We start from the raw sequence: 17,021 nt of genomic DNA on the forward strand, positions 1-17,021 counted from the left end.
AGGTATCTACTGTACATGGTCCACATCTCTGAGCCATACAGGAAGGCGGGTATTACTACGGCCTTGTAGACCATTAACTTGGCGACAGTTTTGAGGGACTGATCTTCAAACACTCCTTTCCTCAGGTGGCCAAAGGCTGCACTGGCGCGCTGTTGGATCTCATCATCAATGCCTGCTCTTGTTGATAGGAGGCTTGCGAGATAGGGGAAGTGGTCCACGTTGTCCAGGACCACGCCGTGGATCTTGATGACTGGGGGGAAGTGCTGTGCGGCGAGGACAGGCTGGTGGAGGACCTTTGTCTTACTAATGTTCAGCGTAAGACCCATGCTTTCATACGCCTCGGTAAATACGTCGACTATGTCTTGGAGTTCAGCCTCTGTGTGTGCACAGACGCAGGCGTCGTCCGTGTACTGTAGCTCGACGACAGAGGTTGGAGTGGTCTTGGACCTGGCCTGGAGACAGCGAAGGTTGAACAGCTTCCCACTGGTTCTGTGGTTTAGCTCCACTCCAGCGGGGAGCTTATCAACTGTGAGGTGGAGCATGGCAGCAAGGAAGATTGAGAAGAGGGTTGGGATGATGACGCAGCCCTGCTTGACCCCAGTCCGGACATGAATTGGGTCTGTGATGGATCTGTTGGTAAGGATCACGGCTTGCATGTCGTCGTGGAGCAGGCGGAGGATGGTGACATACATTTGGGGGCATCCGAAACGGAGGAGGACGCCCCATAGACCCTTGCGGTTGACAGTGTCAAAGGCCTTTGTAAGGTCGAAAAAAGCCATGTATAAGGGCTGGCGCTGCTCCCTGCATTTTTCCTGCAGCTGTCGCTGTGGTGTATGTAGCACACAAATCACTGACTCCACACGGTCTGGTGTAAATCTAATTGCTGTGACCTTCGTCCTTTATTGTTCAGCTCCAGAGTGCCTCCCAGGTGTGGTGGTCAGCCTTATATAGCACCTGTTGCAGGTACTACCAGGGTTTCCCACCACTGCGTCCTCTGTGGTGTGGCATAGTGCTTACATTACATTTAAGGTACTGGGACGATACACACATTACATAACAGTCGCGCTGCAAAAATCAATTCCGTTGTGCCCCGGAGGGGACGAAATCCGCACTGCAACTCTGGGAGGAGCTCCTCGGCCACAGGGAGAAGACAATTGAGGAGGACTCTATCGACGACTTTCCCAGTGGTTGATAGCAGAGAGATTCCTCTATAGTTGCCGCAGTTGGACTTGTCCCCTTTTTTAAAGATGGTCACGATTACTGCATCTCTGAGATCTCCCGGCATGCTCTCCCCGCTCCAGTTGAGAGAGATGAGGTTGGAACACCACAATTACTTCTTACCTCTTTAAATACAAAGCACTCACAACCTACAACATCAGACTACAACCCTATCTGTCCCTTTGCATTGTAAGAATACTCTCACAATCACAAACCTACACTCATCCAGCATCTATTCACATGCCTGATACCCAAAAGAGAGATGATGGAAGAATACTATACCTGGTATAGTATAACTAAAACACAGCAGTCCAGTCATAATCCTCCTCTGTGGGACTGCATACTGCAGGGAGTTTCTCTTCTGTTGTAAGCGATGTCCTTCCCAGCCCCATTCAGGCCCTTATTACCCCTGTTCAATATAGCCGCACTTCTGATTCTCTGAAGCTGTCAGACATTTAGGACTCACTGCTCAAAAAAAAGACCCAGTTCTCTTCTGCCTGCGCTTTTCAATGGCTCAGACAGGATCTGCTGCTTTGACAGAAGCAAAACCTCTTTCTGGAGATGAGTCAGGCAGAGTTTTTTTTAATTCGTTCATGGGATGTGGGCGTCTCTGGTAAGGCCAGCATTTATTGCCCATCCCTAATTGCCCTTGAGAGGGTGGTGGTGAGCCACCTTCTTGAACCGCTGCAGTCTGTGTGGTGAAGATACCCCCACAGTGCTGTTAGGGAGGAAGTTTTAGGATTTTGACTCAGCAACGATGAAGGAACTGCGATATACTTCCAAATCAGGATGGTGTGTAACTTGGAGGGAACGTGGAGGTGATGGAGTTCCCATGCGCCTGCTGCCCTTGTCCTTCTAGGTGGTAGAGGTCGCGGGTTTGGGAGGTGCTGCCGAAGAAGCCGTGGCAAGTTGCTGCAGTGCATCTTGTAAATAGTACACATTGCAACCATGGTACGCTGAGTGACTCCCTGAATCTTCAGAACTGAAAAACAGAGCATAAAAATGCTCTGTGCAAACACATGCTAATTGCTCCATCTGTGGCTCCATGCATGCGTGAGCAGGTCCATCATGTCTAAGCTCCACCCGCTGTCCAGCTCCCTGTTTGGCTATGGAATAGCCAAAAGGTTGGAGCCCTACCAACAAAGCAGCACAGCAGGTCCTGAAGAGAAGGCCCACAGGAAATCTGCTACAGCAGAGCTAAACTGCGTGAGAGATAAAGAGAAAGACCCAGAGCGACAGAAAAACTAGTAAATGAAAGGAGAGACACACCAGAGACAAGCACTCAAATAATGTTGTTTCATCCCCATATTCTTTAGCATCATAGAATCAGTAGAATAAGGAAGCATCTTAATTTTCCAGACAGTGGTGACAGTGTAAACACTGAAAACCATCAGCACAAAATCTGTGGGGAAAAATTTTGAAGAACCAAATCAGTTGTACAGCTAGTTCATACCTGGATTTCCTCATTTACAGCCTGGGAGACCTCTTCAGCAGCTGACTCCAGCCTGGCCTGCACTGGCCTTACTAAAGGTGGAGTGTTACCCACTTGATACAAGGCCGGTAACAGCTGCAACACAAGAAGCAATAGGTGGAAAGAGAGAAGCAGAGAGAAATTTATGGTGGTAAATCAAAATTTTAAAGTTTGTAACATCATTAATAATTAAAAACAATTTTAAAGCTGAACTTTTAAGGTTTCATAACACTGCCCCTCAAATTTTCACTTCTTCTCCAATCTGTATCAAGGAGGGTGGGGAGTTGAAAGATAGAGGTATTAATGAGCAGAAGGGATCCTAGATCCAGTGTCAGGAATGCACTTCTAGGAGAATAAGGCAAGTGGTGACCAGATTTCCTTCGATGTTAACTAGTTAGAATACGAGAAAAGATAAGGATGAAAAAAGGTCATTCAGCCCAGCAAAATATTCCAACTCTCCCAGCCCACTGTGTTTTAATTGCCGAAAAGGTTGTTTCTCTACTACCCTACTCAGCCAGTTACCAGGAGTTGGAAAAATGTGTCATCACTGAGAGCATAGAATGTTACAAAACAGGAACAGACCATTCAGACCCTCAAGACTGTGCTTGTCTTCTTCTCCAAATAAACCATCTAATCTCACTCACTTCCGCCTCCCCCACCCGTCCCCCTTCCAATAAGAGGCTCAAAAGCAGGCAGAGAGGATGCTAATGTAATGGGGTTGTCTGCATCCTTTCACAGAAAAAAGTCTCATGCTTTTTTCAAAGTCTTATTGTTGGACTTACTTTTCACTTTTAAAAACAGATGGTGGAAATCGGTCAGTAATTTTTGCAAACTTGTGTATGCACAAGAGTAGAGTACATCTGAAGCTGTAGCCCTGGTTAGCAATAACCTAGCCACGTTAAATACTTGTCAATTCTGAGAACTTGGGCAATTCCACAACCAAAAAGTTCCATATATCAAATGTGCTGCCTATTTAGAGCTAGTGTTGATGGCTTCATTGTAATTCCCATTTCCCCAAACTAAATTCTTGATAACATTGGGCTGGAATTTGATCACCATTTCCACCTGGTTTCTCGGCGGTACTCCTATTTTTTTGTTGAAAACCACCTCTTTCGTTAAAGTGTTCCGCTGACAGTTTCGAAATACCGCTGGGGAGCGGACCGCCGGCTTGCAATACTGGGAAAAACCGCCACCACCCAAGTTTGGTGGTAGCTTTGCTCCGTAGTTGCTGAAAAAAACACCACACAGGAGAAACCAGCCGGAACAGCAGCGGGAGATATGAAACCCTGCAAAAAAAAGTAAGTGAAAGTTTTTTTACATTCTTTTGCAGCGATTTACTGGAAAAGGGTCCTGTGAATGTTTTCCGATTTTTGTTTTTTTGAAAAATATTTTGTGTTTTTTCCCCCCTCCCTCGGCCCAACTTGCAGCTTTGGACTAAATTTTGAATAAGTACTGCCCAATTTGACCAGGATCGCGTTTTCCGCCGAGAATCCACGTGGAAGACCGATTTTTCCTGCCGGGCGGAATTTTTTCCATTTTTTGATCAATTTTGCACCAGCCTTAATTTAATAATCTTAGTGGTTTATTGGGCAGCAATCCGGCAGTGGTGGTTTTGACCAAATTCTAGCCCATTGAATCTTTAACTGCACATTCAATCTGAATTTATCAGAGTTGTACGGTGATCTGAATTGGCCAAATTTGGACCAGTTCAGATTCATGCTTCAGATTTGTTCCTATTAATAAGGTACTTATCACAATTCAAGACAAAATTCAAGATACAATGACAGAACGTGAGTCAAACCTTTATTGTAAAATATATTCTTATTGAATCTATTATGTTCCTGGGAACTGAGATAATTGAAACTATGCTACATCACATAATTCACAATGGCTTTATGTAAATCATCACTCCACAATAGTGATCCTCCATTCCAGTATGACACTGCAGTTAGAAGATATACTCGTAAATATTTAGTAATTAAAATGGCAGCAGCCTTTCAGGGACTCACAGTGGTTAATGTCTTAGCATCCTTTATAATTTCTTCAGCAAATGTTACATCTTCTTGCCTTTCTTTCACAGACCCGTTGTTAATGATGTTCAGATGTTCTTGCACTTTTTCACACATACTATCCATCATCTGTACAAAAAGAGAACAAGTTATTGTGGATTTAGTTTGACACGATATATTGTTAAATGTCTTGCATAGGGCGTGTACTTCCTGTCCACAAACCTTACTTCCTGTTGTCACAATTTTTGGACATGCTTTTCTATCAACATTTACCATTGTACATTTCTACATCAACATTTCCCATTCAACTTTGCTACGTCACGTGTCACAATTTAGTTTCAGGCTCTGGCCACTAGTTGGCACTGTGGAGCATGTTTCTGAAGTCTCTTTCTCAATTCCATGACTTTCTGTGTACAAAAGAAACCTTATATTCAGCAACTGACCACGAATAATTTGTTATCTTACATTTTGCAGAACCTTGAGAAATACAAAAATACAAATTCTGATCTTTGGTAATGACCATATCTGGTAAACCTTAGCTAATATTTTCAGCTCCATTAACACCAGCAATGATGCAATGTAAACTAACACAATATTTTCCTCCAATCCTTGTTTTTCAAAAGAGAACAGTAAAGTAATGATCTCTATCAGGTGGTGAAGAATTAGAGCTGTGTGGTCAGCTATGTGGAAGGTGACCTCATGTCTGTGGATGATGTCACCAAGGGACAGCATGTAATTGAAGATGATGATGGGGCCGAGGACAGATTCATAGGGGCTCCATAGGTCACGGTGTGGGGGGCAAGAAAATAAGCCAATTTATTACCTATTGACTGCTAAAGATAGAAATTGGCATGACTTCTTTATACATTTCTGCCTGGTAAATGTAAGGTGTAGTAAATGATTATTCATAATAGGAATATGTTAGGTAAGAATTTACAATAAATTCTGATTTTCTTACCTGTTGTGTAGAGCTGGTTACAATTCCCTCTTGTAGTCGAAAGGCCTGCTCTGGAAAAAATTTCTTCATCTGATTGTTCCGAAGGAGATATGACTGTATCTGGAAATCAGGAATTGGCCATTTAAGTTTTATATGTTATACACTACCAAACCAGTGCTGTACCACAGGCAGATTCAAAATCACATCTTCCATTCTTCAGTGCTGTCACGAATAGAATAGTGACCACCTTTACCTTCTGCAGGGCTTCCTCTGTTTTCTCTGGATTGCTGCGGTAAGCCTGGGACACATCACTCATTGGTAAAGGCATTGATCTTAGCGTATAATTCCTGAAAATAGTCAGCAAACATGACAGCAATGATTGATCTCTTTTCATTCATATCACAAAATAATATCAACAGGAACTAGGCAAAGGCTGATGCATAACAAATAAAGACCTTTCGGTCCCACCACAATCATTTTTTTAAAACCTCATCTCCTTTATATACACTTTCCCCGGGGATCGCAGGTGGGCCTTATATGTCGGTCACCAAAAGTCAGGCTTCAAAGGGATTCAGAATTGTTTTGAATTTCAGGTTTTAAATGTTTGTTTGACAAAATATTTAGCTCCAATTCAAGAAAAACTGCAGAGTGTTTTGAAAGGATATTCATGTTCTATCTAATGTTTATTTCATAAATTATATCACAGATCATTGACAATGATGAAAGAATATTAGATCTTGGACTAAACTGCGTGATAATGATGCTCCAATCTTTCATGTTTTGAGTTGTTCAGATGTCGATATTTAATGATTTTTCTCATTAAGCTGCTCTTTTTTCTCTTAACAAAATCATAGTCTTTCAACACCAGCAAGATCTACACAGCATAAATTTGTGGAGATTAGGTAGATTCCCCCATTCCATAATTTTCCAATCCTGGCTATCTGTTAATGGCAGCTGCAAACTGGAATGGAGGGAAAAGTCGATGGTGAGGAAACTCTGGGCCATTCTCATGCACCCCTCCTTGAGATTGGCTGAAGAGAAACATTGGAATGGAAACATAGAAACATAGAAAATAGGTGCAGGAGCAGGCCATTCGGTCCTTCGAGCCTGCACCACCATTCAATATGATCATGGCTGATCATGCAACTTCAGTACCCCACTCCTGCCTTCTCTCCATACTTAGCCGTAAAGGCCACATCTAACTCCCTTTTGAATATATCCAACGAACTGGACTCAACAACTTTCTGTGGTAGAGAATTCCATATGTTCACAATTCTCTGGGTGAAAAAGTTTCTCCTCATCTCGGTCCTAGATGGCTTACCCCTTATCCTTAGATCATTATCCCTGGTTCTGGACTTCCCCAACATCGGGAACATTTTTCTTGCATCTAATCTGTCCAATCCCATCAGAATTTTATATGCTTCTATGAGATCCCCTCTCATTCTTCTAAATTCCAATGAATATAAGACTAGTCGATGCAGTCTTTCTTCATAGGTCAGTCCTGCCATCCCAGGAATCAGTCTGGTGAGCCTTCGCTGCACTCCCTCAATAGCAAGAATGTCCTTCCTCAGATTAGGAGACTAAAACTGCACACAATACTCAAGGTGTGGTCTCACCAAGGCCCTGTATAACTGCAGTAAGACCTCCCTGCTCCTATACTCAAATCCTCTCGTTATGAAGACCAACATGCCATTTGCTTTCTTTACTGCCTGCTGTACCTGCATGCCTACCTTCAATGACTGATGTACCATGACACCCAGGTCTCGTTGCACCTCCCCTTTTACTAATCTGTCACCATTCAGATAATAATCTGCCTTCCTGTTTTTACCACCAAAGTGGATAACCTCACATTTATCCACATTATACTGCATCTGCCATGCATTTGCCCACTCACCTAACCTGTCCAAGTCACCCTGGAGCCTCTTAGCATCCTCCTCACAGCTCACACTGCCACCCAGCTTAGTGTCATCTGCAAACCTGGAGATATTACATTCAATTCCTTCGTCTAAATCATTAATATATATTGTAAATAGCTGGGGTCCCAGCACTGAACCTTGCGGTACCCCACTAGTCACTGCCTCTATTCTGAAAAGGACCTGTTTATTCCCACTCTTTGCTTTCTGTCTGCCAACCAGTTCTCTATCCATGTCAATACATTACCCCCAATACCATGTGCCTTAATTTTGCATACTAATCTCTTGTGTGGGACCTTGTCAAAAGCCTTTTGAAAGTCCAAATACACCACATCCACTGGTTCTCCCTTATCCACTCTACTAGTTACATCCTCAAAAAATTCTAGAAGATTTGTCAAGCATGATTTCCCTTTCATAAATCCATGCTGACTTGGACCAATCCTGTCACTGCTTTCCAAATGCGCTGCTATTACATCTTTAATAATTGATTCTAGCATTTCCCCCATTACTGATGTCAGGCTAACCGGTCTATAATTCCCTGTTTTTTCTCTCTCTCCTTTTTTTAAAAAAGTGGGGTTACACTAGCTACCCTCCAATCCATAGGAACTGATCCAGAGTCCATGGAATGTTGAAAAATGACCACCAATGCATCTACTATTTCTAGGGCCACTTCCTTAAGTACTCTGGGATGCAGACTATCAGGCCCTGCGGATTTATCGGCCTTCAATCCCATCAATTTCCCTAACACCATTTCCTGACTAATAAGGATTTCCCTCAATTCCCTCAGTTCCTCCTTCTCGCTAGACCCTCGGTCTCCTAGTATTTTCGGGAGGTTATTCGTGTCATCCTTAGTGAAGACCAAACCAAAATATTTGTTCAATTGGTCTGCCATTTTCTTGTTCCCCATTATGAATTCACCTGATTCTGACTGCAAGGGACCTACATTAGTCTTCACTCATCTTTTTCTCTTCAGATATCTATAGAAGCTTTTGCAGTCAGTTTTTATGTTCCCTGCAAGCTTCCTCTCATACTCTATTTTCCCCCTCCTAATTAAACCCTTTGTCCTCCTCTGCTGAATTCTAAATTTCTCCCAGTCCTCAGGTTTGCTGCTTTTTCTGGCCAATTTCTATGCCTCTTCCTTGGATTTAACACTATCCCTAATTTCCCTTGTTAGCCATGGTTGAGCCACCTTCCCCGTTTTGTTTTTACGCCAGACAGGGATTTACAATTGTTGTAGTTCATCCATGTGATCTTTAAATGTCTGCCGTTGCCTATCTACTGTCAACCCTAAGTATCATTCGCCAGTCTATTCTAGCCAATTCACGTCTCATATCATCGAAGTTACCTTTCTTTAAGTTCAGGACCCGAGTCTCTGAATGAACTGTGTCACTCTATCTTAATGAAGATGGTCACTCTTCCCAAGGGGCCCCGCACAACAAGATTGCTAATTAATCCTCTCTCATTACACAAGACCCAGTCTAGGATGGCCAGCTCTCTCGTTGGTTCCTCGACATATTGGTCTAGAAAACCATCTCTTATACACTCCAAGAAATCCTCCTCCACAGTATTGCTACCAGTTTGGTTAGCCCAATCTATATGTAGATTAAAGTCACCCATGATAATTGCTGTACCTTTATTGCACGCATCCCTAATTTCCTGTTTGATGCCATCCCCAACCTCACTACTACTGTTTGGTGGTCTGTACACAACTCCCACTAATGTTTTCTGCCCTTTGGTGTTTCGCAGCTCTACCCAAACAAATTCCACATCATCCAAGCTAATGTCCTTCCTTACTGTTGCGTTAAGCTCCTCTTTAACCAGTAACGCTACCCCACCTTCTTTTCCTTTCTGTCTATCCTTCCTGAATAAGTCTAGAAGAACGTCACATGCTTTCCTCTTTGCTGGTAGATTTGCATGTGAGTGGAGGAGATAGAAAGGGGTAAGAGCAGGAGAAAGCAATGGGGTAAAAATAAGGATGAAGCAAACAGCCTTTCCTTCAGTACACATCTTTGAAAAAGAAAACTTTAGCGGTTTGAAACAGCGCTGTGTTTTACCAGGAATGGACATCCTAACATGTTCATCTGACATTCCTTTGTCTTTGTTACTAATATCACACTATGGAATTTCAATCCACAACTGCTTTTTTTTAAACATTCAATGAATCCAACATCATACACAGAGGAATCAATAATTATTACAGTGCAATGCTGATGACTAATTTATTTAAACGGCTTTACATTTATTAATCTCTTATATTTTATTAAGCAATCATTGAATCATAGAAATTTACAGAAGGTGGCCATTCGGCCCATCGTGTCTGCGCTGGAAACTGTGAGAAAAGTACGAATAACATCATGTGACTCTGGATCAGATCTTTGATTTGTTTCAATCTGGTCAACAACAAAAGCCACCTTCTCCTGCCTTCTAACATTTTATTACAGAAATAACTAGCACAAAAGATAAATATTAACACCGCATTATATCACAACTACCTCTCCAGATGCATCTCCAGAGAATAAAACCATTGTACCAGCAAAGATCCACGCCGACTTGAACAACCTACCACCAACCCGTCTCAAATCTAGAAGGCTTTTTTGGATTGTCGCTGAAGCCCTTCAGCGATCTCCCCTCAGCCTTGGTGAAATGATTGGAAGAACTGCGAAATACAGAATGGATTCCTTATAGAGGACCCCACAGTACAATCTGTAGGATCAAACTTTCCCCGCAAACAGTGGACAACCATCAGCCGCCTCAGAACTGGTCATAGTAGATGCTGATTCCTTCTCCATAGGTGGAAGATTAAAGCATCCCCATCATGTGACTGTGGAGCTCCCAATCAGACCCTGGAGCACATCATTGAGCACTGCCCTCAGAGGAAATTCGCAGGCAACCTAAAGATATCCATGCTGTTACATCGGAATCTTTGGCCTGGATATCCAACTTGGATATTGACATTTGATTGGCTTTGCTACCATACGAAAGAAGAAGAAGATTACCTTTCCAGAGCACTTGCAACATCCAGGAATCCCACGGCTGTAGTGTTATTTCTGTCCCAAATCACGGTCCTGCCATTAAGAAAGTCAAAACCATCATTAACCGCTTTACACTTGCACAGTATTTCCTTCATCACAAATCTGAATGGAAAATCTTAATTGGCCACAGGTGAAGTATGTGTCGCATCGGTAGAAATGTCATTTACATTGTATCCATAATGCAGTAACTGCTAAATTGTGATCAGTTATAAAAATGTAATCTTGTTTGAACAATACCATCTCCTGTTTAGTTTTTTAAGACAATGAACACTATCACATCAGAATTAAAAATGCACAGGCAGCAGTTGTGGATTGAAATTCCACAGTGTCATATCAGCTGGCTTCAAGACAGAAAACAGAGAGTAGGGATAAAGGGTAGCTATTCACAGTGGCAGAAGGTAGGTAGTGGTGTTCCACAAGGATCTGTGCTGGGACCACAGTTGTTCACAATTTATATTAACGAATTAGACTTTGGAATCAAAAACATAATTTCTAAATTTGCGGATGACACCAAATTGCGGGAGTAGTCAATACTGAGGAGGACTGCAACAAATTACAGGAGGACATTAATAAGCTTGCAGAATGGGCATATAATTGGCAAATGAAGTTCAACACAGATAAATGTGAGGTATTGCATTTTGGTAGGAAAAATAGGGAGGTCACTTATTACTTGTAGGGTGCAAGTCTAGGTGGGGTAGAGGAACAAAGGGATCTCGGAGTACAAATACTCAAATCACTAAAAGTTGTGACACAGGTTAGCAAGGCCATATAAAAAGCAAACCGAGCACTCGGGTTTATTTCTAGAGGGACAGAATTGAAAAATAGACAAGTTATGCTGAACCTGTAACGAACCTTGGTTAGACCACACTTAGAGTACTGTGCACAGTTCTGGTCGCCATGTTCTAAAAAGGATATAGAGGCATTGGAGAAGATGCAGAGGAGATGCATGGGAGCTCGAGAGTCAGCGGCAGTTGGTGAGAGGTGGGAGCAGCGTCGGAGCGGCCTATAAAGGCCCAGCGGGAGCTCGAGAGTCAGCGGCAGTTGGCGAGAGGTGGGAGCAGTGTCGGAGCGGCCTATAAAGGCCCAGCAGGAGCTCAAGAGTCAGCGGCAGTTGGCGAGAGGTGGGAGCAGCGTCGGAGCGGCCTATAAAAGGCGTACCGGTGCAGCTACAGCGGGAGAGAAAGCAAAAAAGAAGTAGAAAGGAATCAAAAGGTGACGTCACAGCCAATGGGGTAAGTGATTGGCTGGTGATTGGTGAGTAGCTTTTCTTTTTATTTTTATATCAGTAAGTAAACTGTAACATTGTTGTTACCAATTTAAGGGTATCTAAGGGTTAAGGCGTGGCAGGAGAGATCGGTCACGTGATATGCTCCTCCTGTGCCATGTGGGAACTCAGGGACGCTTCCGGTGTCCCTTACGACTACATTTGTAAGAAGTATATCTGCCTCCATCTCCTGATGGACCGCGTTGCGGAATTGGAGCTGAGGGTGGATTCACTCTGGAGCATCCACGATGCTGAGAATGACATAAGTGGCACGTGTAGTGAGTTGGTCTTACCGCATGAGAAGGATCCACAGCCAGCTAGGGAATGGAAGACCAGCAGGAAGAGTAGTACAAAGAAGGTAGTGCAAGGGTCCCATCTGGTCATCCCCCTGCAAAACAGATACACTGTTTTGAGTGCTGTTGAGGGAGATGACTCATTAGGGGAGAGCAACAGCAGCCAAGTTCATGGCACCGTGGCTGGCTCTGTTGTACAGGAGGGCATAAAAAAGAGTGGGAGAGCATTAGTGATAGGGGATTCAATCATAAGGGGAATAGATAGGCTTTTCTGCGGCCGCAATCGAGAGTCCAGGATGGTATGTTGCCTCCCTGGTGCAAGGGTCAAGGATGTCTCCGAGCGAGTGCAGGACATTCTGAAAAGGGAGGGAGAACAGCCAGTTGTCGTGGTGCACATTGGTACCAATGACATAGGTAAAAAAAGGGATAAGGTCCTACGAGACGAATTTAAGGAGCTAGGAGTTAAATTAAAAAGTAGGACCTCAAAAGTAGTAATCTCGGGATTGCTACCAGTGCCATGTGCTAGTCAGAGTAGGAATCGCAGGATAGCACAGATGAATACGTGGCTTGAGCAGTGGTGCAGCAGGGAGGGATTCAAATTCGTGGGGCATTGGAACAGGTTCTGGGGGAGGTGGGACCAGTACAAACCGGACGGTCTGCACTTGGGCAGGAACGGAACCAATGTCCTAGGGGGAGTGTTTGCTAGTGCTGTTGGTGAGGAGTTAAACTAATATGGCAGGGGGATGGGAACCAATGCAGGGAGACAGAGGGAAACAAAAAGGAGACAAAAACAAAAGACAGAAAAGAGATGAGTAAAAGTGGAGGGCAGAGAAACCAAAGGCAAGAAACAAAAAGGGCCACTGAATATAAAAGGGCTGCAGGAGGGGTAAAAACTAAAAATCATGGTTTAAAAACTAGGATGAAAACACTCTACCTAAATGCACGCAGCATTAGAAATAAAGTAAATGAGTTGACGGCACAAATCATTACAAATGGGTATGATTTGGTGGCCATTACAGAGACATGGTTGCAAGGTGGCCAGGACTGGGAATTAAACGTACAAGGGTATCTGACGATTCGGAAAGATAGGCAGGAAGGGAAGGGAGGTGGGTAGCTCTGTTAATAAGGGATGATATCAGGGCAGTTGTGAGGGATGATATTGGCTCCAATGAACAAAATGTTGAATCATTGTGGGTGGAGATTAGAGATAGTAAGGGGTAAAAGTCACTGGTCGGCGTAGTTTATAGGCCCCCAAATAATATCTTCATGGTGGGGCGGGCAATAATCAAGGGAATAATGGAGGCATGTGAAAAAGGAACGGCAGTAGTTATGGGGGATTTTAACCTACATATCGATTGGTCAAATCAAATCGCAGGGGGTAGCCTGGAGGAGGAATTCATAGAATGCGTACGGGATTGTTTCTTAGAACAGTATGTAACAGAGCCTACAAGGGAGCAAGCCATTTTGGATCTGGTCCTGCGTAACGAGACAGGAAAAATAAACGATCTCCTCGTAAAAGATCCTCTCGGAATGAGTGATCACAATATGGTTGAATTTGTAATACAGATTGAGGATGAGGAAGTTGTGTCAGAAACAAGAGTACTATGCTTAAACAAAGGGGACTACAGTGGGATGAGGGCAGAGTTGGCTGAAGTAGACTGGAAACAAGGACTAAACGGTGGCACAATTGAGGAACAGTGGAGGACTTTTAAGGAGCACTTTCATAATGCGCAACAAAAATATATTCCAGTGAAAAAGAAGGGCGGCAAGAGAAGAGATAACCAGCTGTGGATAACCAAGGAAATAAAGGAAAGTATCAAATCAAAGACCAATGCGTATAAGGCGGCCAAGGTTAGTGGGAAACTAGAGGATTGGGAAGATTTTAAGCAACAGCAAAGAATGACTAAAAAAGCAATAAAGAAAGGGAAGATAGATTACGAAGGTAAACTTGCGCAAAACATAAAAACAGATAGTAAAAGCTTTTACAGATTTATAAAACGGAAAAGAGTAACTAAAGTAAATGTTGGTCCCTTAGAAGATGAAAAGGGGGATTTAATAATGGGAAATGTGGAAATGGCTGAGACCTTAAACAATTATTTTGCTTCCGTCTTCACAGTGGAAGACACAAAAACCATGCCAAAAATTGCTGGTCATAGGAATGTGGGAAGGGAGGACCTTGAGATGATCACTATCACTAGGGAGGTAGTGCTGGACAGACTAATGGGATTGAAGGTAGACAAGTCCCCTGGTCCTGATGAAATGCATCCCAGGGTATTAAAAGAGATGGCGGAAGTTATAGCAGATGCATTTGTTATAATCTACCAAAATTCTCTGGACTCTGGGGAGGTACCAGCGGATTGGAGAGCAGCTAATGTAACGCCTCTGTTTAAAAAAGGGGGCAGGCAAAAGGCAGGTAACTATAGGCCGGTTAGTTTAACATCTGTAGTGGGGAAAATGCTTGAAACTATCATTAAGGAAGAAATAGCGGGACATCTGGATAGGAATAGTGCAATCAAGCAGACGCAGCATGGATTCATGAAAGGGAAATCATGTTTAACTAACTTACTCGAATTCTTTGAGGATATAACGAGCATGGTGGATAGAGGTGTACCGATGGATGTGGTGTATTTAGATTTCCAAAAGGCATTCGATAAGTTGCCACACGAAAGGTTACTGCAGAAGATAAAGGTACGCGGAGTCAGAGGAAATGTATTAGCATGGATCGAGAATTGGCTGGCGAACAGAAAGCAGAGAGTCGGGATAAATGGGTCCTTTTCCGGTTGGAAATCAATGGTTAGTGGTGTGCCACAGGGATCAGTGCTGGGACCACAACTGTTTACAATATACATAGATGACCTAGAGGAGGGGACAGAGTGTAGTGCAACAACATTTGCAGATGACACTAAGATTAGTGGGAAAGCGGGTTGTGTAGAGGACTCAGAGAGGCTTCAAGGAGATTTGGATAGGTTAAGCGAATGGGCTAAGGTTTGGCAGATGGAATACAATGTCGGAAAGTTTGAGGTCATCCACCTTGGGAAAAAAAACAGTAAAAGGGAATATTATTTGAATGGGGAGAAATTACAACATGCTGTGGTGCAGAGGGACCTGGGGGTCCTTGTGCATGAATCCCAAAAGGTTAGTTTGCAGGTGCAGCAGGTAATCAGGAAGGCAAATGGAATGTTGGCCTTCATTGCGAAAGGGATGGAGTACAAAAGCAGGGAGGTGTTGCTGCAACTGTATAAGGTATTGATAAGGCCGCACCTGGAGTACTGCGTGCAGTTTTGGTCACCTTACTTAAGGAAAGATATACTAGCTTTGGAAGGGGTACAGAGACGATTCACTAGGCTGATTCGAGAAATGAGGGGGTTACCTTATGATGATAGATTGAGTAGACTGGGTCTTTACTCCTTGGAGTTCAGAAGGATGAGGGGTGATCTTATAGAAACATTTAAAATCATGAAAGGGATAGACAAGATAGAGGCAGAGAGGTTGTTTCCATTGGTAGGGGAGACTAGAACTAGGGGGCACAGCCTCAAAATACGGAGGAGCCAATTTAAAACCGAATTGAGAAAGAATTTCTTCTCCCAGAGGGTTGTGAATCTGTGGAATTCTCTGCCCAAGGAAGCAGTTGAGGCTGGCTCATTGAATGTTTTCAAGTCAAAGATAGATAGATTTTTAAGCAATAAGGGAATTAAGGGTTACGGGAAGAGGGCGGGTAAGTGGAGCTGAGTCCACGACCAGATCAGCCATGATCTTATTGAATGGCGGAGCAGGCTCGAGGGGCTAGATGGCCTACTCCTGTTCCTAATTCTTATGTTCTTATGTTCTTATGAGATTTACAAGGATGATACCAGAAATGCGAGGGTATACATATCAGGAAAGGATGAACAGGCTGGGTCTCTTTTCTCTTGAAAAAAGAAGGCTGAGGGGTGACCTAATAGAGGTCTTTAAAATTATGAAAGGTTTTGATAGAGTGGATACAGAGAGAATGCTTCCACTTGTAGGGAAAAACATAACTAGAGACCATCAATATAAGATAGTCGCCAAGAAATAAAATAAGGAATTCAGATGTAACTTCTGTACCCAAAGAGTGGTGAGAATGTGGAACTCGTTACCACAGGGAGTGGTTGAAGCGAATAGTATAGATGCATTTAAGGGGAGGCTGGACAAACATATGAAGGAGAAGGGAATAGAGGGTTATGCTGAAAGACGGGAGGAGGCTCGAGTGGAGCATAAATGCCGACATGGACTGGTTGGGCCAAATGGCCTGTTTCTGTGCCGTATATCCTATGTAATCCTATCTAAAAATTAAGGCATCATTTTCACATATTACACTTCCCAGCAACTATTTGTTTTAATGTCAGTAGCTGGTGGCTAGGAATGTCCACTTTCTCGTAACGTTAGAATGGGTCAGAAAGTGCCCAGGTGATGCATGGCCCGTGCGAGTGCTTTTCAAACCCAGATACCTACTGCACTGGAATCACACTGCACGTGGTATGATGCCCACTTGGTGTCAGGTGGTCTGTAGGTGGGACTCACACAGATTTTCCCCGAGTACGCTTGAGAGCCAGATCGGGACTGATTCCCGAGCTGTACTGCCTCTTTCAGATTGCTATGCATCTGAAATTGCTTTGCATTGATGTGAAAATGGTGTTTTAACTGCAGCCTGATTTGACTTTCATTATTTCTTCTGTTAAATCAACGTAGAAATTAATTACATTCTATTGCAACCGAGAGCGATTAAACTGCTTATAGTTGGATAATAATCAATGATACAAACACTGTGCCAATAAAAGTACCAGGTTATTATTATTAATAAAGAAGAAATACATTGTACAATTTGAGGCAGATTATAGGGCTGATTTTCTGATTGGATGCTCCTGT

General features: G+C 43.2%; 1 protein-coding gene across 1 annotated transcript in view; it reads right to left on the bottom strand.

The window, feature by feature from the left end:
• Positions 1–17,021, bottom strand: part of carmil2 (capping protein regulator and myosin 1 linker 2) — a 119,528-nt gene that overhangs the window by 43,227 nt on the left and 59,280 nt on the right. Inside the window, exons 18-22 of the mRNA XM_070896921.1 lie at positions 10,545–10,613; positions 5,889–5,982; positions 5,657–5,755; positions 4,699–4,827; positions 2,672–2,785 (exon numbers count right to left, since the gene is read on the bottom strand). Coding sequence (XP_070753022.1) covers positions 2,672–2,785; positions 4,699–4,827; positions 5,657–5,755; positions 5,889–5,982; positions 10,545–10,613 — 505 coding nt within the window. The remainder of the gene's footprint in view (positions 1–2,671; positions 2,786–4,698; positions 4,828–5,656; positions 5,756–5,888; positions 5,983–10,544; positions 10,614–17,021) is intronic.

The sequence above is a fragment of the Pristiophorus japonicus genome, chromosome 13 (assembly GCF_044704955.1).
Source record: "Pristiophorus japonicus isolate sPriJap1 chromosome 13, sPriJap1.hap1, whole genome shotgun sequence".
Classification (NCBI taxonomy): Eukaryota; Metazoa; Chordata; class Chondrichthyes; family Pristiophoridae; genus Pristiophorus; species Pristiophorus japonicus.